The sequence below is a fragment of the Onychostoma macrolepis genome, chromosome 01 (assembly GCF_012432095.1).
Source record: "Onychostoma macrolepis isolate SWU-2019 chromosome 01, ASM1243209v1, whole genome shotgun sequence".
Lineage (NCBI taxonomy): Eukaryota > Metazoa > Chordata > Actinopteri > Cypriniformes > Cyprinidae > Onychostoma > Onychostoma macrolepis.
The window spans coordinates 47,175,744-47,199,817 of NC_081155.1; the positions used below are offsets into that span (position 1 = coordinate 47,175,744).

At 41.5% G+C, this 24,074-nt stretch overlaps 1 protein-coding gene across 7 annotated transcripts in view; it reads left to right on the forward strand.

Annotated features, from left to right (window-relative positions):
* LOC131532981 (NACHT, LRR and PYD domains-containing protein 3-like) overlaps positions 1-24,074 on the forward strand; it is an 82,915-nt gene that overhangs the window by 22,679 nt on the left and 36,162 nt on the right. For 6 of the 7 annotated variants that reach the window (XR_009269061.1, XR_009269053.1, XM_058765121.1 and 3 more), the window contains 7 exons: positions 263-436; positions 1,062-1,232; positions 2,381-2,554; positions 20,417-20,590; positions 21,653-21,826; positions 22,442-22,612; positions 23,723-23,896. Coding sequence is in view for 5 of the 7 variants with exons in the window: in XM_058765121.1 (XP_058621104.1) it covers positions 263-436; positions 1,062-1,232; positions 2,381-2,554; positions 20,417-20,590; positions 21,653-21,826; positions 22,442-22,612; positions 23,723-23,896 (1,212 nt within the window). In the remaining 2 variants the exon portion in view is untranslated. The remainder of the gene's footprint in view (positions 1-262; positions 437-1,061; positions 1,233-2,380; positions 2,555-20,416; positions 20,591-21,652; positions 21,827-22,441; positions 22,613-23,722; positions 23,897-24,074) is intronic. The other variant, XM_058765355.1, reaches the window with a different exon arrangement.

Consider the following 24,074-nt stretch of genomic DNA (forward strand, 5'->3'; position numbering starts at 1 on the left):
ATCACGAGTGAGACTCACAAATGAGGAGCATCAGAGGGTTAAAGCTTGAGAACGACTGTAAGCTGGAGATAGTAAAGTGAATCGATGTCTAACGATTTAAATTCTCTTTTTTGTTTGACTCCGTATTCAGTTTTCAGTTTTTGCTTTGAAAATTTTAGTTTATTTGTATAAGGAAAAACTTTTATATAGTTTTAAATATTTCAGGTGATTTGTAGAATAAGTGATGAATCATCTGAATGTTATATGTTCATTCCTGTTCTAGGCTCTCAGACTGCAGTATCACTGAAGAAGGTTATAAAGCTCTGTCTTCAGCTCTGAGATCAAACCCTTCACACCTGATAGAGCTGGATCTCACTGGAAATGATCCTGGACAATCAGGAGTGAAGCAGCTCGATGATTTACTACAGGATCCAGACTATCAGCTGAAGACACTGAGGTGAGACGTGTTCAAATATCACTATATAAATAAATGATGTGCAGGTTAATATATTTGAGCAATAATCTGGACAGTTTGTTGGATCAGAATGATCGGATCAGATGCTGCTGGTTCTGATGATGACTGTCAACAGTTTAGTTGTGCTGCTATTCTGGAGTATGATATACCTTCATAATTAACATGCACGGTTTTGTTTTTATGGACACTTCTGGTTTTAGTCGACTCGTTTGAATGTTTCTGAACACACTGTAGTTTAATCTCCATCAAGCTCAGATTCACACAGTTTCTCTACAGCAGGTCTGTGAGTCTCCAGATGATCACAAACATTCAGTTTCTCAAGCAGTTTTCTCTGTGCTGACGTTTCTTCCTGCTCAAAGCCAGAGAGATCTTCATTCTTTCATTTCACTCTCTGTATTCATAATGAACATCATCATCTAGTGAGCTTTTGCTCTTCTGTTCTGTGGAAGTTTGCTTCAGTTTCTTTCAAATAACTCTGATTATTAGACTCTGTTTTCAAGTATTGGTTTGTTTATTTCTGTATTTGAATGTAAATAACTAGAGCTTGTTTTCAGAATAATAAAGTGTTTTAACTGAATTGAATCGTGCTTCATCTTGTCTTCTGCAGGTTTTTGGGTTCTGCTGCAGATGAAGGCTGTCAGTATGTGAGAGGAATTGTGGGTAAAAACCCGTTACTCCTGAGAGAGCTGGATCTGAGTAAACGTGAGCTAGGAGACACACGAGTGAATCAGATCGCTGCTCTAATGCAGCATAAACACTGTACACTCAACACACTCCAGTGAGTATTGATAGTTTATTTACAATGTTTCATTACTTCTAATAGTAATGTTACTGTAGCTGATAATAATATCTCCTTGTTTGAGTCAGAGCAGTTTTTCCTTCAGCATCACAAAGAGCCGCTATAATGTGAAATATTAAAATTAAACAGCCAATTACAGAGCGACATCAAGCTTTAAACAGTTGAGTAAGTCAGTTTGATCACGAGTCAATAATTATTTACAGTTACTGTAGAGAAAGAAACATGATTTTCTTCTAGAGTTTAGAAACTCATTCAAACAAGTGATAGATTGTAAAAACAGCAGCGCTATAAACACACTTTCCTAACATTAACAGCTCAGTTCTGTGTAGATTAAAGATAAATGTGCATATATTGATCTGTTTGAATATATGTCTGCTGAATGTGATCATGTTTACTGATTGCTGACAAACATAACTATTCATAACTGCTTTCAATTTAATGTTTGTCTTTCATAAAATATAAAATGTCTAATTTTGGTGCAGCTTATACAGTAACTTGTAGAAATAATAATAAAAAATAAAAAAAGACTTTACCTGTTTAAAGTATGAATGATCAATCAGAGGACAGAAGGCATGAAATATATTGTTTAATTTTTCAGCAAGATTTTGGTCATATTGATTATTTATAGGCCCTAGAATTTTGTGTATTAATTATGATACAGTAGTCTATTTTCATAAGTAGCCATTATACTTATTGTTCAGCAGAATTTTCTGATTTCTCTTTATGGTTTTGCCCTCTTTTGGGTTAATCTGGATTATCTGATGTTAACAAAAAACCTTTGAATTTAAAACTGTATTAGTAAATGTTGAAAGTGACATTAAGGTTATTAATTGCTGTACTAGTATTGTTCATCATTGGTTCATGTTAACTAATGTAGTAAATGTTAACAAATGAAATCTTATTGTAAAGTGTTAACGAGTCAGCAGTGTGTGAGAACAACAGACATAAACACATTTAACACAGAGAGCAAAAAGTGATGTGAAATGAATGTGTAAACTAACTTGGATGAATAGATCACATCTTAATGAGTGAGTTAATGATTTTCAACCTTTGTAACCTTTGTATAGCTGCTAATACGTTTATTTGCCATATATCTGAAGTATTGTGTTTTCTCTTTCTGTCTTCAGTCTGTGGGGATGCAGTATTACAGAGAAACAGAGTCTGATCCTGACTTCAGCTCTGAAATCAAACCCATCACACCTGAGAGAACTGGACCTGAGCAGGAATAATCTCGGAGACTCTGGAGTGAAAAGCCTCAGTGATCTACTGATGAACACACAATGCAAGCTGCAGAAACTGAAGTACAGTTAAAGTTTGTTTATTTTAAGACAACAGGTCTGAAGTTATATTGTTTATAGCTGCACTGCTTTTACTCTATTGGTCACATTTTGTATGTTTTTTATCTAGTTAGTAATTGTTTTAATCTCCAGCATTTGATGCAATGAACTGATTGTGTACATGCAGAAATCTGCCTTTTCAACAGACAATAAAGAATAGAAACATTAAATAAATAGTTTAAAAAGTGAAAAACTAAACAGTAGCTTCCAGCAAACATAACTAGTGTGATTCACAGACAGACAGACTACTGGAAATAGGGTTGCCACCCGTCTCTTAAAATATGGAATCGTCCTGTATTTAAAGGTAAAATGATGCGTCCTGTTTCAAATCAATACAGGACGCGATTTGTCCCATATTTTACAAAAGCCAACACATAGTTGAATCAATAAATAAGTATTGTGCACTGTTTATAATACTAATAGCAATTATAATGAAATCAATTTCATAAGAAGTATCAGGGAAGCTCATTTGCGCACAATTGCGTTTTGGCGTCTTAGTTTTGATCAGTACCGCCGCTCCCTATACGCAGAGTACGCAGTTTGCGTAGGGCACCAACTCCCGGGGGGGCACCATCCCAGTGTTTTTTTTTTTTATTAATGCTTGAACAGACAGTACAAGAAGAACATAGTCAAGGGATCACATACAAATCCAAAAAATAATGACCAATAGTTATAAATTAAACATAAATGACAAACACACACACACATACACTTTAATAAAATAAAAATTGTTACAAAAAAAAGAAAAAGAAAAAAAAGAAACAAGAAAAGAAATAAAACCATCAGATGTGAATGACATTACAATGACATTGCAAAGATATACAAACAAATGTACATAAGGAAAGCATCTAAATACAAGGATTTTCTTTACATACCTCTGTATAATATTTCAGAAATCTTAGGGTTTTTTTATTTTTTATAAGATGAAGAGATTTTAGAAGTGAGTTTAATTCAATTTTAAAAAGGGGATAGGATGGATAACTATTTGCAAATTTTTGTTTGTGAATGAAAAATTTACCATATAAAAGGAAAAAATTAACAGTATGTTCCAGGGGTTTATTTTTAGTATTATCATAATAAAAAATAATGTCTTTTAACCTATAAGAATGTAAAACATCGGCAGAATCAAATATATGAGAACCTAGGTCAGACCAAAATTGCTTGGATATAGGGCATTCAAAAAACAGATGTACTAATGTCTCCTCTGCTTGTTTGCAAAAAGAACATGAGCTGTCAATGTCCAAATACTTAGAAATATTAAAATTAACAGGATATATTTTATGTAAAATTTTAAAATGTGTTTCCTTTGCCTTATTAGAAATACAATATTTCCCAGGTAAAAGCCAGGATCTTTTCCAGTCTATATCATCAACCAAGGACCTCCAGTAGAACTTTCCTCTTGAAGAAATTTTCCTTTTAAACTGAAAAATTTGGCGCACATGCCTATTATTACATTTCTTATCTAACAGATCAACACCTTCCAACAGCAAAGTAGATTGAGTAACACCTGAACTCCTTGGATTAAATAAAGAGTGACTGTTAACAAGGTGAAGTAATCCAGGTGAAATTGCTTTAACCACTTTATTAAATTCTTTTGGAGGAGTCGGAAACTATGGTATCTCATAAATTGCTCATAAGAGAGAATATTTCGAGTCATCAAATAAGCAAAGGATACAATTAATATTATTTTGAAACCACCTGGGGAAAAATAATGATTTATTTCTGATGGTAATATCCTTGTTATTCCATAAACATGTTCTATGGGGTGAAAAACTGTGAACATAGCAAAGCTTCCAAGCAAGGAGACACTGCTGATGAAATTTGGACAAAGCTATAGGTAGCTTAGAAGGTAGATAGTTACATTTCAAAATGAAGGAAAGGCTACAAATTTTATCAAAAATATGGTTGGGGATAAAATACCAAATGGATTTAGGATTAGCTAGACATCTTTTAAGCCAATTAATTGTAAAAATATTTACTGTGTCAGAAAAATCTAAAAATCAATACCCCATCTGCTCTACTATTAGAAAGCACTTCCTTTTTTAATTTATGAGGTTTATTTCTCCAAACAAATTTTAAGAAAATACTGTTAATTTCTTTGGCCAATTTATTCTCAACAAATAAAGATAGAGATGGATATACAAAATGAGAAAGACCCTCAGCCTTGGACAATAGCACTCTTCCATATAAAGATAGGTGCCGTTGTAGCCAGGAATTAAGAATGTTTTTAGATTTGACAATCCTGGACGAAAAGTTCAAGTGCTGTCTTGCCAGAAGATTTTTGGTGATATAAATGCCTAAATATTTAACCGTGGATTTAATAGGAATATTTTCTATGGAGTTATTATTCAAATCATGAACAGGCAATATCTCACATTTTGAGATATTCAATTTTAGACCAGAAGCACAAGAAAAATTGTATATTAAGTCTAGAGCCTTTGACACTTGCGATTCATCCTTTAGAAACAATGTGGTGTCGTCCGCCAATTGTGAAATCTTAATTTCCTCCCTAAAACAGAAATTCCTTTTAATTCTTGATTTTGAACAATACATAGGGATAATAGCTCTGTAACTAATAAAAATAAAAAAGGAGAAATTGGGCAGCCCTGCCTAACACCACACAGTATATCAAATCTATTAGAGGTATTAAAATGTATGACAACAGAACTATTGATTCCATTATAAAACATAGCAATAGTGTCAACAAAGGCATCCCCAAATCCAAACAACTTTAGAGATTTTAAAAGAAACTGGTGCTCAATCGTATCAAAGGCTTTGTAAAAATCAAGAAAAAGAATAAGACTATTTGAGTGCACAGAATCAGCATAATCAAGCAAATCCAAAACTAATCTTATATTATTGGATATATGGCGGCCCTTTAAAAAACCAGATTGAGTTTCAGAAATAATAGAATCAAGATTTGTTTTTAATCTATTGGCATACACCAAAGCCAGGATTTTATAATCTACAGTTAAGAGCGTAATGGGGCGCCAATTATCAATTGAAAGAATATCTTTGTTAGCTTTAGGGATAAGAGAAATTATCCCTTGTTTCATGGTCACTGTCATCTCTCTTTGAATGATGCATTCTTTAAACATTTTTACTAAAGGGCTTTTTAAAGTATCCCAAAAATGAGTGTAAAATTCAACAGAAAGGCCGTCGATGCCCGGAGATTTTCCTTTTTTCATCAATTGAAGTGCCTTCCATACTTCTTCACATTTTAGCTCCGACTCACAATATGATTTATAATCCTCATCAATAGCAGGGATACAACCCTGTATTTTATCAAGAAAGCTATCACAACTATTAATATCAAATTTAGAAGAGTAAAGGTTACTATAAAAATTTGTAACGAAATTAGAAATCTGAACTAGATCTTTACAAACTGCTCCATCGATATTAAGAGCTGAGAGAGATTTTCTCTTTCCATTTCTCTTTTCAAGCGCAAAGAAATAGAGTTCCTTTCACCTTCTTCCAGCCATTTGGCTCTGGATCTAATGAATGCCCCTTTGGCTAACTCTAAATAAAGTTCATTAATTTGAAAATTAATCTTATCCAACTCTAATTTTTCTTCTTCTGAAACATTCTCTTTTGATGATAAATCATTTAACCGACATAGCAAATTAGATTCAGCTTGAAGTCTAGAGGCTTTCAGTTCTTTACATCTTTTAATAGCAATAAATCTGGATTTATATTTAAAGTATTCCCATTTTTCTTTATAGCCATTATGCACATTAGTAAATAATTCTTTCACAAGATTAATTATGCTATCGTTAAATTTAGTATCCTTCAATAGAGCATTATTAAATTTCCAGTAACCCCGCATTTTAGAAATAGGTTGCAAACCACCAAGATTTATTAAAATTTGCTTATGGTCTGACAAAGGAGCAAAAGAGTGTGAAATGTCCTTGACAAGGTGAAGAACTGAAGAGGATATAAGAAAACAATCTATTCTAGATCTAAAGGATAAATTTTTATTAGACCAAGTATATTCCTGTGAATCTTGGTTGTAAAACCGCCAGGCATCAACCAAAGAGAGATCAGAGCGCAATGATAAAATTACGTCATTTCTTAAAGCAACACTGCAGGGTTTAGGGGGAAATCGATCTAAAACATCATCCATGCACTCATTGAAGTCACCACCTAAAATTATATGAGAACCTCTATAGTCCAAAAGCAGTTCTTTAATTTTAACAGTGATATGAGAGAAAAGCACTTTATTAGAGTGGTGAGAATTATACCCATAAATGTTGCCTTGCCCTTGCCGGTCCCAGACGATGAGCTATGTCCACGCCTTGGTTTAGTCCATCGCGAATACCTGGAGCGACTATTCCACAGATGTCAATCGCAACCATCCTGATGTCCTCCCCTTCTTTTTCTCTTACTCCATGCAACTTCAGCAGCCATCTCCAGCTATAACGTCTGCATTCATACAGCCCGGATTTCAGGGACTTATTTTCTTCTTTCAAACTCTGTATCTCTCCATCAATGCTTTTCAAGGCTTCTTTGTGTTGTCCGACATCCAGTACAAGTTGGTGAACCGTCGTGGAGAGATTTTCAAGCAGCTTAGATGTAGCTTCGGTTGTCATTTCAATTGTAGCAATCTTTTTAAAAGATTCATCATGTTTAGCAGAAAGTTCTCGTATAGCCGTCAGTATACTCGCGTTTCTGTCGCTTTCTTCTGGATCTCTTTCCTCTTGTCGCTTCGTTTTTTTGGCCAGCGGTTTCTGAGGTGTATCAGGAAGGGGGATAACAGCCTCTGATTCAAAGTTTTGAATTGAATCATACCACATTGGTGTTTCATTCTCCTTTACTGAATCCATCGCTGTGATGTTAGCAGTAACGTTACTGAGTTCTGCACATTCACTTTTGTTCGCGCCAGAGACACAGAGTGCCGATGTTTTTAAAGATTGCTTTCCCCTCTTCTTAGATTTACCCATATAATCAAATACCGAAAAAGTCTGTGCTGTAAAAGAGTCCTCTGTGCTAATTAAGTGAGAAAAAAAGTTGTGCCAGATATGTTATCACCTCATCACCTTAGCAGCCCACGCCTACGCGTCCACCTGCATCGCCGCCATCTTGGCCCCCTGGCACCATCCCAGTTGCTCAAAAAAAAAAGAAAAAGAGTGAGCGTCATTCCCGCGACCACTCACACCTCATGTTTGCGGCTGAATGCAAATGATCATAATTGATGGATAACTATGCCCGTGAAAAGACATCAGCAATCCAGCGCCAAGCGAAGGGAAAAAAAAGGTGAAAACGAAGCCCGTGCGTCACTTTCAGTTAGGCTTCATTCAAAATCCTGTGAAACTTTTTTGGGTGTTGACGTCAGGTCAATAACGTGTTTTAATGTCGGTAATAATTTCACCACCACCAACACGTCTCTCAGCGTTTCCATGTTCACTTACAAAAGTTAGCCATGGTTTTAACACGAATAATAATAAAAAAAAAATCATGGTTTTTGTAGCCATGGGAACCGCAAATTAACCATGGTTTTGTTACTTCAAATATACAATAATATACAAAGAAGTATTAAGATAATATTTTTGTGGTTATAAAAACAAACGTCTCGGTTACATAGGTAACCCTCGTTCCCTGAAGGAGGGAACGGAGACATACTACTTCGAGTGTAACTAAAACGAGCCAATGCACATTGGCATGCAATCATATGCAGCTGCTGCTCACCTCGCAGCGCGGGTATATAATGAGCAGCAGGTGCGTTGCATCTTTAGGTTTTCGCTGAGGAGCCGAACAGGTAAGGCGGCAGCATCAGCGGGGTCCAGCGACTGTGGCGACGGGACGTACGTCTCCGTTCCCTCCTTCAGGGAACGAGGGTTACCTATGTAACCGAGACATTCCCATTCAGTCGGTCACGTTCGACGTACGTCGGACTGACCGACGAATAGGAATCCCTACCAAAGCGCCACAGGAGCTGCCCCTTCCAGCGCTCTGTAGCCAGCCACCTGTACCCCTTGCCTGGGGCGGTGGGACAGGGCCAACACAGAGAGTGTCGATCACTGCTGTTCCCAAAACCCATACAGTGAGACTTTTGAATAACACTGGGAAAGCGTACCCTTTCACTGGAAAGGAACGCTGCGGAAGCCACATCCTTCCCCGAAGGAGTTATGTGGAGAAGTACATATGGACTAACCCCGTAGGGCTGTACTGCATATGGAAGTACTGGGGTGACTCCAAACCTGACGAGAGGTGGGTTCTCCCAGAGGGAAAGACACGGGTTTGTTTAGGAGCAACCCGTGGAATACCCCATATGGGATCCCCGTAGGGTCACACATACGGAACCTAGCCTAAATCCGGTTCTCAAGGATACAACGGAGTAAAGGCCAGACGATCCGCCACAACTGGCTGCCGAAGGGTGATCGGAGGACTCAACAGGGTCTGCCTTGTAGGGACTCTCTGGAGCAATAAGCGTATGTAACGCAGCAAGCCGACACTAAGCCGGGACCTCTCCGTGCCTCTGACCTGAGGTGAGAACACGGGAGGAGACCGGCTCGACATGAAGGCTATAGAACCTAGCGAGCGTGTTAGGTGTCGCCCAGCCGCAGCTCTACAAATATCTGTCAGCGAGGCGCCACGAGCCAGCACCCAGGAGGATGCCACGCCTCTCGTGAGTGGGCATGCAACCTAAGCGGGCAGGGCACGCCTTGTGCTTAGTAAGCCAAGGCGATGGCGCCCACTATCCAGTGGGCCATCCTCTGCTTGAGACCGCCTTTCCCTTCTGCTGGCCTCCGTAACAGACAAAGAGCTGGTCTGAGGTCCTGAGGCTTGAGTTCTGTCTATGTACAGTCGCAAGGCACGAACTGGACAGAGCAAAGCCAGGGCTGGGTCTGCCTCCTCCGGGGCAGCGCTTGCAGGCTCACTACCTGATCCCTGAAGGGAGTGGTAGGAACCTTGGGCACATAGCCAGGCCGGGGTCTCAGTACCACGTGGTCGCCACCGGCCCGAACTCTAGGCACGATTGTCGACCGAAAATGCCTGCAGGTCCCCTACCCTCTTGATGGATGCCAATGCAACCAGCAACAAAGTCTTCATAGACAGAATCTTTAAGTCTGCTGACTGCAAAGGCTCGAAGGGAGCAATCTGGAGTGCTCAAGCACCAGAGCAAGGTCCCAAGAGGGTATGGAGGAGGTCGAGGAGGATTTAACCGTCTCGCCCCTAAGGAACCTGACGACCAGGTCGTGCTTACCCACAGACTTACCATCGATGGGGTCGTGGCATGCGGAAATAGCCGCAGCATGAACTTTGAGGGTGGAGAGAGACAGCCTACGCTCCAACCCTTGCTGCAAGAAGGAAAGCACGACACCGATCGAACATCTTCGGGGGTCTTCTCGGCGAGAAGCACACCACTCGACGAACAGGTTCCACTTCAAGGCGTAAGCACGTCTCGTAGACGGTGCACGTGCCGAAGCGATGGTGTTAAGTACCTCAGGGGGTAAGTCACCTAGAACCTCCGCGTCCCGTCCAGGGACCAGACATGGAGTTTCCAGAGGTCTGGACGCGGTTGCCAAAGGGTGCCCCGTCTCTGAGAAAGCAGATCCTTCCTCAGAGGAATTCGCCAAGGAGGGGCTGTCGCGAGGAGCGTGAGTTCCGGGAACCAGGTCCGGTTGGGCCAATAGGGCGCAACTAGCAGGACCTGCTCCTCGTCCTCCCTGACTTTGCACAAGGTCTGTGCAAGTAGGCTCACTGGGGGAAACGCATATTTGCGAAGGCCCCGGGGCCAGCTGTGTGCCAGTGCATCTGTACCGAGTGTCCCCCCGGACAGGGAATAGAACAACTGGCAGTGAGAGGTTTCTGGCGAGGCAAACAGGTCTACCTGAGCTACGCCGAACTCTCCCCAAATCAGCTGGACCACCTGGGGGTGGAGTCGCCACTCTCCTGGCAGCGCAGCTCGTGAGAGCTCGTCGGCCGCACGGTTGAGCACACCAGGGACATGAATGGCGCGAAGCGACCTCAGATGCTTCTGACTCCAGAGGAGGAGATGGCGGGCGAGTTGCGACATGCGACGGGAGCGCAGACCTCCTTGATGGTTGATGTACGCAACGGTCGCAGTGTTGTCAAGTCAAGTCAAGTCACCTTTATTTATATAGCGCTTTTACAATACAGATTGTGTCAAAGCACTTAACAGTATCAAATTGGAGGATAGAGTGTCAGTAATGTATAATGATAAGATTAAACACTCAATTTTCAGTTAAAGGCATTTCATTATTGAATTCAGAGATGTCATTGTCTAGCTCAGTTTAGTTTAAATAGTATCTGTGCAATCAAATCGGCGATAATCGCTAGAAATTAAGTGTCCCCAACTGAGCAAGCCAGAGGCGACAGCGGCAAGGAACCAAAACTCCTCTGAGACATAATGGAGAAAAACCTTGGGAGAAACCAGGCTCAGTCGGGGCCAGTTCTCCTCTGACCAGACGAAACCCGCAGTTCAAAAGTTTCTATTTCTATTTTAATTTTGTTGCAATTTCTAACAATAGTAGTATTATGTAGTTAGGTATTTTATTATATTTTAGTTATTTTGTTATTTTTGGTTGATATATCTGGGGATATATCTCTGGGGTCATCCGGGCGTCCTGGTCTCCGCCCGGCGATCAGGGCCGCAGACGTCACCTCGGCGCCGACCCACCATCTGATCGGACACGGACCGAGAAACAGACTAGGAAAAAACAGACAAACATTAGCGCAGATGCCATTCAACTTACGATGTAACGAGTACATCGTGTGTTATGGGGAGTGTTCCCGGTTCCGGTTGATCTAATTAATGCAGCCTAACAATCCTTTAACGGATTTGAATAATAGAAGCGTATTAATGTGTTATGTGTAAGCCAGGCTAAAGAGATGGGTCTTTAATCTAGATTTAAACTGACAGAGTGTGTCTGCCTCCCGAACAGTGTTAGGTAGACTGTTCCAGAGTTTGGGTGCTAAATAGGAAAAGGATCTGCCGCCCGCAGTCGATTTTGATATTCTAGGTATTATCAAGCGGCCAGAGTTTTGAGAACGCAGCGGACGTGGAGGACTATAATGCGATAAGAGCTCGCTCAAGTACTGAGGAGCTAAACCATTCAGGGCTTTATAAGTAATTAACAAGATTTTAAAATCTATCCGATGCTTGATAGGGAGCCAGTGCAGTGTTGACAGAACCGGGCTAATATGGTCATATTTCCTGGTTCTAGTAAGGACTCTAGCTGCTGCATTTTGGACCAACTGTAGTTTGTTGATCAAGCGTGCAGAACAACCACCCAATAAAGCATTACAATAGTCTAACCTTGAGGTCATAAACGCATGAATTAACATTTCTGCATTTGACGTTGAGAGCATTGGTCGCAATTTAGATATGCTTTTGAGATGAAAAATGCAGTTTTACAGATGCTAGAAACATGGCTTTCAAATGACAGATTGCTATCGAACAGCACACCTAGGTTCCTGACTGATGAAGAAGAATTGACAGAGCAGCCGTCAAGTGTTAGATAATGTTCTAGGTTACATGTGGGGTTTTAGGTCCGATAATTAACACCTCTGTTTTTCAGAATTTAGCAGTAAAAATTACTCGTCATCCAGTTTTTTATATCGACTATGCATTCCGTTAGTTTCTCAATTTGGTGTGTTTCACCGGGCGAAGAAATATAGAGCTGAGTATCATCAGCATAACAGTGAAAGCTAACACCATGTCTCCTGATAATATCTCCCAAGGGTAACATATAGAGCGTGAAAAGTAACGGCCCTAGTACTGAGCCTTGAGGTACTCCATACTGCACTTGTGATCGATATGATACCTCTTCATTCACTGCTACGAACTGATGGCGGTCAGATAAGTACGATTTGAACCATGCTAAGGCACTTCCACTAATGCCAACAAAGTTTTGTAGTCTATTCAAAAGAATGTTGTGGTCGATAGTGTCGAACGCAGCGCTAAGATCCAGTAGAACTAATAAAGAGATACAACCACAATCAGATGATAGAAGCAGGTCATTTGTAACTCTAATGAGAGCAGTCTCAGTACTATGATACGATCTAAATCCTGACTGGAATTCCTCACAGATATCATTTTCTCTAGGAAGGAATATAATTGTGAGGATACTACCTTTCTAGTATCTTTGACAGAAAAGGGAGATTTGAGATGGGTCTGTAATTAACTAGATCTTTGGGGTCAAGTTGTGGTTTTTAATGAGAGGCTTAATAACAGCCAATTTGAAGGTTTTGGGGACATATCCTAATGACAATGATGAATTAATAATAGCCAAAAGAGGATCTATGACTTCTGGAAGCAGCTCTTTTAGTAGTTTAGATGGAATCGGGTCTAACATACATGATGTTGGTTTAGATGATTTAACAAGTTTATACAATTCTTCCTCTCCTACAGTAGAGAATGAGTGGAATTGTTCCTCAGGGGATCTATAGTGCGCTATCTGATGTGATACTGTAGTTGACGGCTGCAGGATACAATTTTATCTCTGATAGTATCGATCTTGGAAGTGAAGTAATTCATAAAGTCATTACTGCTATGCTCTTGGGAAATGCCAACACCTGTTGATGCTTGATTTTTCGTTAATTTAGTTACTGTATTGAATAAATATCGGGGGTTATGTTTGTTTTCTTCTAGAAGAGACGAAAAGTAATCAGATCTAGCAGTTTTAATGCTTTTCTGTAGGATAGGGTACTTTCCGCCAAGCTAAACGAAATACCTCTAATTTAGTTTTCCTCCAGCTGCGCTCCATTTTCCGGGCTGCTCTCTTTAGGCGCGAGTGTGCTCATTATACCACGGTGTTGGACTCTTATCCTTAATCTTCCTTAAGCGTAAAGGAGCAACCGCATCTAAAGTGCTAGAAAAGAGAGAGTCCATAGTTCCTGTTACATCATCAAGTTGTTCTGAGCTATTGGATATGCTGAGGAACTGAGATAAGTCAGGAAGATTATTTATAAAGCAGTCTTTTGTGGTAGAGGTAATGGTTCTACCATATTTGTAACAAGAAGTTGGCTTTACAGCTTTAGCTATATGGAATATACAGGAGACTAGATAATGATCTGAGATATCATCGCTCTGCTGCAAAATTTCAACGCCACTGACATCAATTCCATGTGACAGTATTAAATCTAGAGTATGATTTCGACAATGAGTAGGTCCTGACACGTGTTGTTTAACACCAATTGAGTTTAGAATGTCTATAAATGCTGATCCTAACGAATCTCTGTCATTATCAACATGGATATTAAAATCACCAACGATTAGGACTTTATCTGCAGTCAGCACTAACTCTGATAGAAGATCAGAAAATTCTTTAATAAAGTCTGTATGGTGCCCTGGTGGCCTGTATACAGTAGCCAGTACAAACATCACAGGATTTATCATTAACACTTGTTTCTTTGGATAACGTTATATGAAGCACCATTACTTGAATCTAATTATACTTGAAACCCAACCTCTGAGAGATACTGAAAATATTTCTATAAATTGTAGCAACACCTCCCCCTTTACCTTTTGGACGCGGTTCATGTTTGTAACAGTAATCTTGGGGTGTAGACTCGTTTAAAGTAATGTAATCATCTTGTTTTAGCCAGGTTTCTGTCAGACAAAGCACATCTAGTTTATGGTCAGTGAACATATCATTTACAAAAAGTGCTTTTGAAGAAAGGGATCTAATATTTAATAAGCCAAGCTTTATCATGTGTTTATCTGTATTATATCGTTTTTTATTTGTTGAACATCAATTAAATTGTTACTATTACTTTGGTTTGGATGTTTTCTGTATTTTCTAGTTCGGGGAACAGACACAGTCTCTATAGTGTGATATCTAGGTGAAAAAGTTTCTATGTGCTGAGAGTTAACTGACTTTGGTGGCGTGAGGCGGCTAGCAGACGATCGGTTTAGCCAGTCTGTCTGCTTCCTGACCTGGGCTCCAGTTAGTCAAGTACAAACTCTAAGACTATGTGCCATATTTCTAGAGAGAAGAGCGGCACCACCCCAAGAGGGATGAACACCATCTCTTTTCAACAGGTCAGGTCTGCCCCAAAAATTCTTCCAATTGTCTATAAAGCCTATGTTATTTTGCGGGCACCACTTAGACATCCAGCCATTAAGTGACGACAGTCTGCTATGAATCTCATCACCACGGTAAGCAGGAGCGGACCAGAGCATATTACAGTGTCTGACATCGTACTTGCAAGTTCACACACCTCTTTAACATTATTTTTGGTGATCTCCGACTGGCGAAGTCGAACATCATTAGCGCCGACGTGGATAACAATCTTACTGAATTTCGTTTAGCATTAGTCAGCACTTTTAAATTTGCCAAGATGTCAGGCGCTCTGGCTCCCGGTAAACAATGGACTATGGTGGCTGGTGTCTCTATTTTCACGTTCCGTACAATAGAATCGCCAATAACTAGAGCACTTTCATCAGGTTTCTCGGTGGGTGCGTCACCGAGTGGGGAGAACCTGTTTGATGTTCTGATCGAACGGAAGAGTGGTGTTTTGACCCGCGACTATGCCGCCTCACTGTCACCCAGTTGCCCTGCTGCACGGGCTCAACCGAAACCGAACAATGTACAGGACTCCTTGAGCTAGTCGCATCCAAAGCAGTATCTACAGCCCTCACATTCTTACTATCCTCAACTAAAGTTTGGATGCGTGTCTCTAGTTCTAAAACCTTCTCTGTCAGCCTAACTATTTCCCTGCATTTATCACATGTGAATCCTCGCTGCTGACAGAGACAGATAAACTATACATGTGGCAAACAGTGCAAACAACAATAGCAGGAGAAGAAGCCATTACTCACCGTGATTGATGAATGATACCAACAACTTACCACTTACCACTGTTGTTTGATGAGCTCATGAAAACGGAGCAAGGAAAAATAAAATAATAATAGGCGCGAATAGAATGCAAATGGAACCACGAGTGACAAGCTAACGGGCTAACAAGCTGCACTCGCGGTTTTTAAAGGAGAACGATCAAATTAGTTAGATTAGTTTGAAAGATAACACCAGAAATATGGTGGGAATTAAGTTATATATTATCACTTTAGACAAAAGGGATTGAAAGTAAAGTAGAGATTCAATAAAAAGCGAAGGTACACGGAGCTACAAACACAAACCTCTCAGCAGCACAACAGACTGAAGCAATCGATGTGCTGGTCCGTCCGGACCAGCACATGTTTGCCCTGTAACTGCCCCTTCAGGCGGCTCAGGGCAAGGTGTACTGCTAGCAACTCGAGGCAGTTGACATGCCAATGCAGTTGGGGGCCTGTCCACACCCCTGACACTGCATGCCCGTTGTACGTGGCACCCCAGGCGGTGGCAGAGGCATCCGTGAAGACCACGGCATGCCGGGACACCTGCTCTAGGGGCACTCCTGCCCGAAGAAACAAGGGGTCTGACCACGGGCTGAAGGCTTGGCGGCATTCCAGAGTGATTGCCACTCGGTACGTGCCGCGTTGCCACGCCCATCTCGGGACTCGGCCGTGAAGCCAGTGCTGAAGCGGTCTCATATGAAGCAAACCGAGCGGGGTTACTGCCGCTGCGGCTGCCATATGCCCCAGGAGCCTCTGAAAAAGTTTCAGTGGGACCGCTGTCCTGCGTGTTCAACACTGACTGAGCACGTTCCTCTGTGAGGCGTGCTGACTGCTCGACCGAATCCAACTCCATACCGAGAAAAGAGATCCTCTGCACTGGGGCGAGTTTGCTCTTTTCCCAGTTGACCTGAAGGCCCAACTGGCTGAGGTGACCAAGCACCAAATCCCTGTGTTCGCACAACCGCTCCCGAGACTGAGCAAGAATGAGCCAGTCGTCGAGATAGTTGAGGATGCGAACACCCTGCTCTCTCATGGGAACAAGGGCTCCCTCCACGACTTTCGTGAAGACGCGGGGAGACAGGGCCAGCCTGAAGGGCAGGACCTTTTACTGATATGCTCGACCCTCGAACGCAAAGCGCAGAAACGGCCTGTGTCGAGGAAGTATCGAGTACGCGTCCTTCAGGTCGATCGCTGCAAACCAATCTCGGGGACGGATGCACTCGAAAATGCGTTTCTGCGTTAGCATTTTGAATGGTAGCTTGTGAAGACTCCGATTCATGGACATGGGCATCGACCGCTTTCACTGAAGTGAAGTGGACACCTCTGAACTTGGGGGGACGCCGGGCGAACTGAATCGCATAGCCGAGCCTGATTGTCCGAATGAGCCAACGAGACGGACTGGGGAGCGCTAACCAGGCTCGCAGAGACCGCGCAAAGCGGGACCAAGGGGACCGTAGGCGTACCCGCAGTGGGGCAGCGAGGTGGAACACAGGGACGCGGCTCGGGGGGCTCTCTTTGGGAGGCGGCCCGTAGCAGGGTCTGAGTGTGCTGCGCAACACTTACCTGGTTCCACGGTCGGACAGGGGGTGCAGGAGAGGCTTGGGTGACCTTCTCGAACTGCGCGCTGCTGTCCGCTGGCGACAGAAGAGGTGGATGAGAGTGGAGAGGTTTTACTCCTCCCACTACTCTCCGAGCCCTCTTCGGACCCGGAGATGATGGAAACTGTTCTTTTATTGAAAATTTGGGTACCGCTGACCGTTGGGCCAGCGGCGGAACAGAAAGAAAAGGAAACAAAGGATTTACCACCCGGCCCTCCTCCGGGGGAAGGAGCGGTGCAGTCACCACCTCCTGAAGAGCAGTCCCAACCATCTCCGGGTCGCCTGTCCTAGGGCCTCTTCCTCTTGGCTTTGCCGCCCCTCTTGGCGGGGGCCTGGATGGGCTGGGGACCCCGCCTACGACTGGCTCCGCGACGCCGCTTGGGTGGAGGCTGTTGCTGCGGCGCGGGAGCGGGGGCAGCCGTAGGGGGTCGGCGGCGGTGTTGTTGCTGCCGGCGGTGGGGTGGATGCAACAGCGGACCGCCGTGGCAGGATGTGACTGATTGCCTCAGACTGCTTCTGTACAGCCGAGAACTGCTGGGCGAAGTTTTCGACCGCGTCGCCGAAGAGGCCTGTCTGGGACACGGGGGAATTAAGGAACCTGACTTTGTCGGTATCCCTCATGTCGGCCAGACACAGCCAGAGATGGTGTTCCTGGACCACCAAAGTGGACATCGCACGACCCACTGACCGCGCCGTAACCTTCGTCGCCCGAAGCGCGAGGTCCGTCGCGGCACGAAGTTCCTGAAGAACTTGCGGATCATGACCACCCTCGTGCAGGTCCTTCAGTGCCTTGGCCTGATGGACCTGCAACAACGCCATAGCGTGTAAGGCGGAAGCGGCTTCCCCACAGGCCTGGTAAGCCTTGCCGGCAAGGTCCGACGAGTGCTTACAGGCCCGGGAAGGGAGAGACGGCTCCCCCTGCCAGGTGGAGTTAGGGCACAGCTGCATAGCAACGGCCCGCTCCACAGGGGGGATGCGCGTGTAACCTTTAGCCACACCGCCATCAAGGGTGGTGAGGGAGGAGGGCCCACCGGCACGGTTTCGGGCAGTAAAAGGTGCCTTCCACGTACCAGTGAGCTCTTCATGCACCTCCGGGAAGAAAGGAACCGGGGTGGCTGAGAACCAGCTCGTGCCACCCGAGAAACCAATCGTCCAGCCTTGAGGGCTCGGGACACGGTGGAGGATTCCACACGAGCCCGACCCTGTTGGCAGCCCGGGAAAGCATAGCCATCATTTCCGGATCTGTATCGGGCACAGCTACCGTACCCGAAGGAGGCAACTGCGCCGACGCGTCATCTCCAGAAAGGTCTGACTCACCCTCCGATGCAGCTATCGACATCTGGTCATCGGGAGGAGCGCCGAAGGATACGGATGGTACACACCTCTGAGATGGCCCACCGCGCTTCCCCGACAGCTCTACTGGCTGCGGAGTGCAGGAGGAATGAGGGTTCCTAGGGGTTGGTTCCCGAAGCGCACTCACTGTAATCCTCAGGTCACCAGTGCCACCGCTCGCAGCAACCCTCTGAGGAGGATCGAACGAGGCAGCGGCACTGGGACTCCGCCCCTTTGCAGGAACTGGAGTCTCGACCGCAACTCCGAGATGGTCATCCTCCCACAATGGGTACATGACTCATCCACAAACGCTGCCTCAGCGTGCGCTAAGCCCAGGCACGCGATGCAACGCTCGTGACCATCCCTCGGCGCCAGGTAACGACCGCACCCAGAAACACACAAGTAGAATGTCATCTTTAAAAAGACGCAAGCTCTACTTGTGTAAGCTCTTTTAGGGACTTTACTCTTTTTATCAGTGCTGAAGCACGCAGGGGAACGGCCGCGGCAACACGGACAGGGATTTTGTGCAGCCTGTCGTGTGCTCTCTCTCCCTCTCTCCGACGCTCTCTTGATTAAGGAGACGGAAAACTTTTGGGGTAATTTTTGAAAAACTTTTGAAGTTTTGGGGGGCCTCCTGGATCGTGATTGGAAACTACCACTGCTATAGATGACATATAGATGAATTGTAATTTTAAATAATTCAATTTAATTACAATTTATTTACTTTTATATTTTATTAAGGTTCTATTTTGACCCCTATAGTAGGTATTTTTGTTTACTTCCATAATATTTGAGGGAGGGGGCACAACAATACAATCCTGCTTAGGGCACCCATTTGGCCAGCAGCGGCCCTGGTTTTGATAGCTACGGTGTTTCCAGAACACGCGCCGTTAAAGCCCTTTCACACAAGCGCAGCATGCGCTAAACCTGCGCGATTTAAAACATTTAGGAGCTCACGTCCGCCGTTTCAACACAAGTCTCTCCAGATGTAGGGCTGAATGGGGAAAGTTTTGAATGGATCTGTCCAGTAACTAATGATGAACGCGCAGTTTGCAGGGAAGAATTTGCTTACAGTGGACTGTCTGACTTAAAGGGATAGTTCACCCAAAAATGAAAATTTTGCCATCGTTTACAAACCCACAAGTTGTTCCAAACCTGTAATAATTTATTTCTCTGAACATAAAAGAAGGTGCTTTGAAGAATGTGGGTAAGCAAAAAATTTCTGGTCCCTAATGACTCTTTTTTTTTTCTCTACTCTGGAAGTTACTGAGGACCAGAAGATACCCACATTCTTCAAAGTATCTTCTTTTGTGTTCAACAGAAGAAATAACTTTATGCAGGTGTAGAGCAACCTGGGTAAATTATGACAGAATTTTCATTTTTGGGTGAACCATACCTTTAAAGTGACAGACACATCCGTGCTTCTAAAGGTATAGGCCTATTGTTTTATTAAAATTTGAATAGTCTGTTAATATAATATTTCATACATTATCAGAGCTTGGTAGACATAATTATATTTTTAGATATTATTAGATGAATTAATAGATTATAATTAATATTATACCCTATTTATTAATTTATAATTTATATTAATCATTAATATAGGCCTATACATAATAAATAATTGTATATGTCACATACAATTTGACATTTTAAAAGTTAAAAAAATGCTAAATTATTTAGATAAAATTAATGGACTAATAAATACATAATTATGTAATTCTAATTTAAGCAAATGAATAAAAAACAACAACAACAAAAACCTCATCCCATCCAGGTAACAGCTGCAGAACTGTAAAAAGACTAATAATAATGAATAATTATAAATAATCCAAAATTAAAATACAATATTAATCTGTTGCAAGTTTACATACTTGAGAATGTTTTCTCATGGTTTATTGTTGAGCTATGAGTTCCTCATTGATTATTGGTGTCCTTGTTTTGTTTTGTTTTCTTTTGGGGGCGGGGGCGGGGAGGGGGGTACCACCTCGCTGAAGGTGGTGACCCTAACTGGAATCTAAATACTTGCTGTAGCTCTTCAATAAGATGATCATCACAGATCTGATTGATTGTGTTTTCTCTTTCTGTCTTCAGTCTGTGTGGATGTAGTATTACAGAGAAACAGAGTCTGATCCTGACTTCAGCTCTGAAATCAAACCCATCACACCTGAGAGAACTGAACCTGAGCTGGAATCAAATAAGAAACACTGGAGTGAATCACTTATGTGACGTACTGAAGGATTCAGACTGTAAACTGGAGAGATTGAGGTCAGGAACATTCACATACAAGAATCACAATCATTCAAATCACTACAAAACACTTTATACTCAATATCTCATGATGAGTCTGAGTTCACATTATATTTGTGTCAGATTCTTCACATTAATGATTGTTTGTGAGATGATCTCTCTTCCTCTGTTTGTTCATATCAATATCAGAATTGTATCGACTGAAATTAAGAAATATATCGTGATATGAATTTTGGCCATATCGTTTATCACCCTAAAGTTTTCCTCGTGTTTTGTTTTGTTTCTTGTTTGGATTTTCCTGAACTGGGTTTGTACTCTGTTTGGAGTATCGCTTGTTGGGTTTTTCTTTGCTAAATCTCGATGTGTTTAGATCCTCACCTTGTCTTTGTCTCAACACAACACTTGTGGTGTGAACAGCTCCTATGTTTTGACGTGATGCTCAGGTTAAACTGTAGAAACAGTAAAGTGGTGTTACGTTGTCATTATGTTTCTGCTATTTTAGGATGAATGATATATTTTCCTTCTTATGAGTTTATACTTGGAATGTGCTTTTGGTTTTCTTTAATGCAAATGATCATTTAGTGATTTAATCATTAGTGACAGTCCTAGTGTTGAATCTGAATTCAGATCAGTCTGTTAGAGCTGCTAAATCTGCCACAGAAATGAGGGCAAGATCTGATAGATATCACTTATTTTAAGATGTGACAAGATTAATGTTTTGTAGTGCTTTTAAGGAATCTACTTTGATATTGTATTTAACTTTACTGATAGTCCCATCATAACACGTCCTGAGTTGTACACCACTGAGGGGGAATTTTGGCCGATTCTGTTCCTCTCCTCCTTTCAGAACTGGATTAACATTTCTCAGCTTTCCAGCAGAAACTGTACAATTCATGTTCTGCCACAGCATTTTAATGGAGTCTAATTCTGGACTTTAAGTAGACCGTTCCAAAACAATTTTGCAACTAAGTTTTAGTTCATTTGTAAAAGTAAAAAAATATAATTCACTTTAGGGATTTATATTGTTCAGTAGAATAAGTGATGAATCATCTGAATGTTATATGTTCATTCCTGTTCTAGGCTCTCAGACTGCAGTATCACTGAAGAAGGTTATAAAGCTCTGTCTTCAGCTCTGAGATCAAACCCTTCACACCTGATAGAGCTGGATCTCACTGGAAATGATCCTGGACAATCAGGAGTGAAGCAGCTCAATAATTTACTACAGGATCCAGACTATCAGCTGAAGACACTGAGGTGAGACGTGTTCAAATATCACTATATAAATAAATGATGTGCAGGTTAATATATTTGAGCAATAATCTGGACAGTTTGTTGGATCAGAATGATCGGATCAGATGCTGCTGGTTCTGATGATGACTGTCAACAGTTTAGTTGTGCTGCTATTCTGGAGTATGATATACCTTCATAATTAACATGCACGGTTTTGTTTTTATGGACACTTCTGGTTTTAGTCGACTCGTTTGAATGTTTCTGAACACACTGTAGTTTAATCTCCATCAAGCTCAGATTCACACAGTTTCTCTACAGCAGGTCTGTGAGTCTCCAGATGATCACAAACATTCAGTTTCTCAAGCAGTTTTCTCTGTGCTGACGTTTCTTCCTGCTCAAAGCCAGAGAGATCTTCATTCTTTCATTTCACTCTCTGTATTCATAATGAACATCATCATCTAGTGAGCTTTTGCTCTTCTGTTCTGTGGAAGTTTCTTTCAAATAACTCTGATTATTAGACTCTGTTTTCAAGTATTGGTTTGTTTATTTCTGTATTTGAATGTAAATAACTAGAGCTTGTTTTCAGAATAATAAAGTGTTTTAACTGAATTGAATCGTGCTTCATCTTGTCTTCTGCAGGTTTTTGGGTTCTGCTGCAGATGAAGGCTGTCAGTATGTGAGAGGAATTGTGGGTAAAAACCCGTTACTCCTGAGAGAGCTGGATCTGAGTAAACGTGAGCTAGGAGACACACGAGTGAATCAGATCGCTGCTCTACTGCAGGATAAACACTGTACACTCAACACACTCCAGTGAGTATTGATAGTTTATTTACAATGTTTCATTACTTCTAATAGTAATGTTACTGTAGCTGATAATAATATCTCCTTGTTTGAGTCAGAGCAGTTTTTCCCTCAGCATCACAAAGAGCCGCTATAATGTGAAATATTAAAATTAAACAGCCAATTACAGAGCGACATCAAGCTTTAAACAGTTGAGTAAGTCAGTTTGATCACGAGTCAATAATTATTTACAGTTACTGTAGAGAGAGAAACATGATTTTCTTCTAGAGTTTAGAAACTCATTCAAACAAGTGATAGATTGTAAAAACAGCAGCGCTATAAACACACAGATGTCTTTCCTAACATTAACTGCTCAGTTCTGTGTAGATTAAAGATAAATGTGCATATATTGATCTGTTTGAATATATGTCTGCTGAATGTGATCATGTTTACTGATTGCTGACAAACATAACTATTCATAACTGCTTTCAATTTAATGTTTGTCTTTCACAAAATATGAAATGTCTAATTTTGGTGCAGCTTATACGGTAACTTGTAGAAATTGAATTATCAATCAGAGGACAGAAGGCATGAAATATATTGTTTTTCAGCAAAGTTTTGGTCATATTGATTATTTATAGGCCCTAGAATTGTGTGTATTAATTATGATACAGTAGTCTATTTTCATAAGTAGCCATTAAACTTATTGTTCAGCAGAATTTTTTGATTTCTCTTTATGGTTTTGTCCTCTTTTGTGTTAATCTGGATTATCTGATGTTAACAAAAAACCTTTGAATTTAAAACTGTATTAGTAAATGTTGAAAGTGACATTAAGGTTATTAATTGCTGTACTAGTATTGTTCATCATAGGTTCATGTTAACTAATGTAGTAAATGTTAACAAATGAAATCTTATTGTAAAGTGTTAACGAGTCAGCAGTGTGTGAGAACAACAGACATAAACACATTTAACACAGAGAGCAAAAAGTGATGTGAAATGAATGTGTAAACTAACTTGGATAAATAGATCACATCTTAATGAGCGAGTTAATGATTTTCAACCTTTGTAACCTTTGTATAGCTGATGATACGTTTATTTGCCATAAATCTGAAGTATTGTGTTTTCTCTTTCTGTCTTCAGTCTGTGTGGATGCAGTATTACAGAGAAACAGAGTCTGATCCTGAGTTCAGCTCTGAAATCAAACCCATCACACCTGAGAGAACTGAACCTGAGCGGGAATCAAATAAGAAACACAGGAGTGAATCACTTATGTGACGTACTGAAGGATTCAGACTGTAAACTGGAGAGATTGAGGTCAGGAACATTCACATACAAGAATCACAATCATTCAAATCACTACAAAACACTTTATACTCAATATAAATATCTCTGGTGGTGAATGAGGAGATTACTATGTAAAGTGCTTTGAGTACCTAGAAAATATATATAAAGGTGCTATATAAAGGTAATGAATTATTATTGTAATTAATTA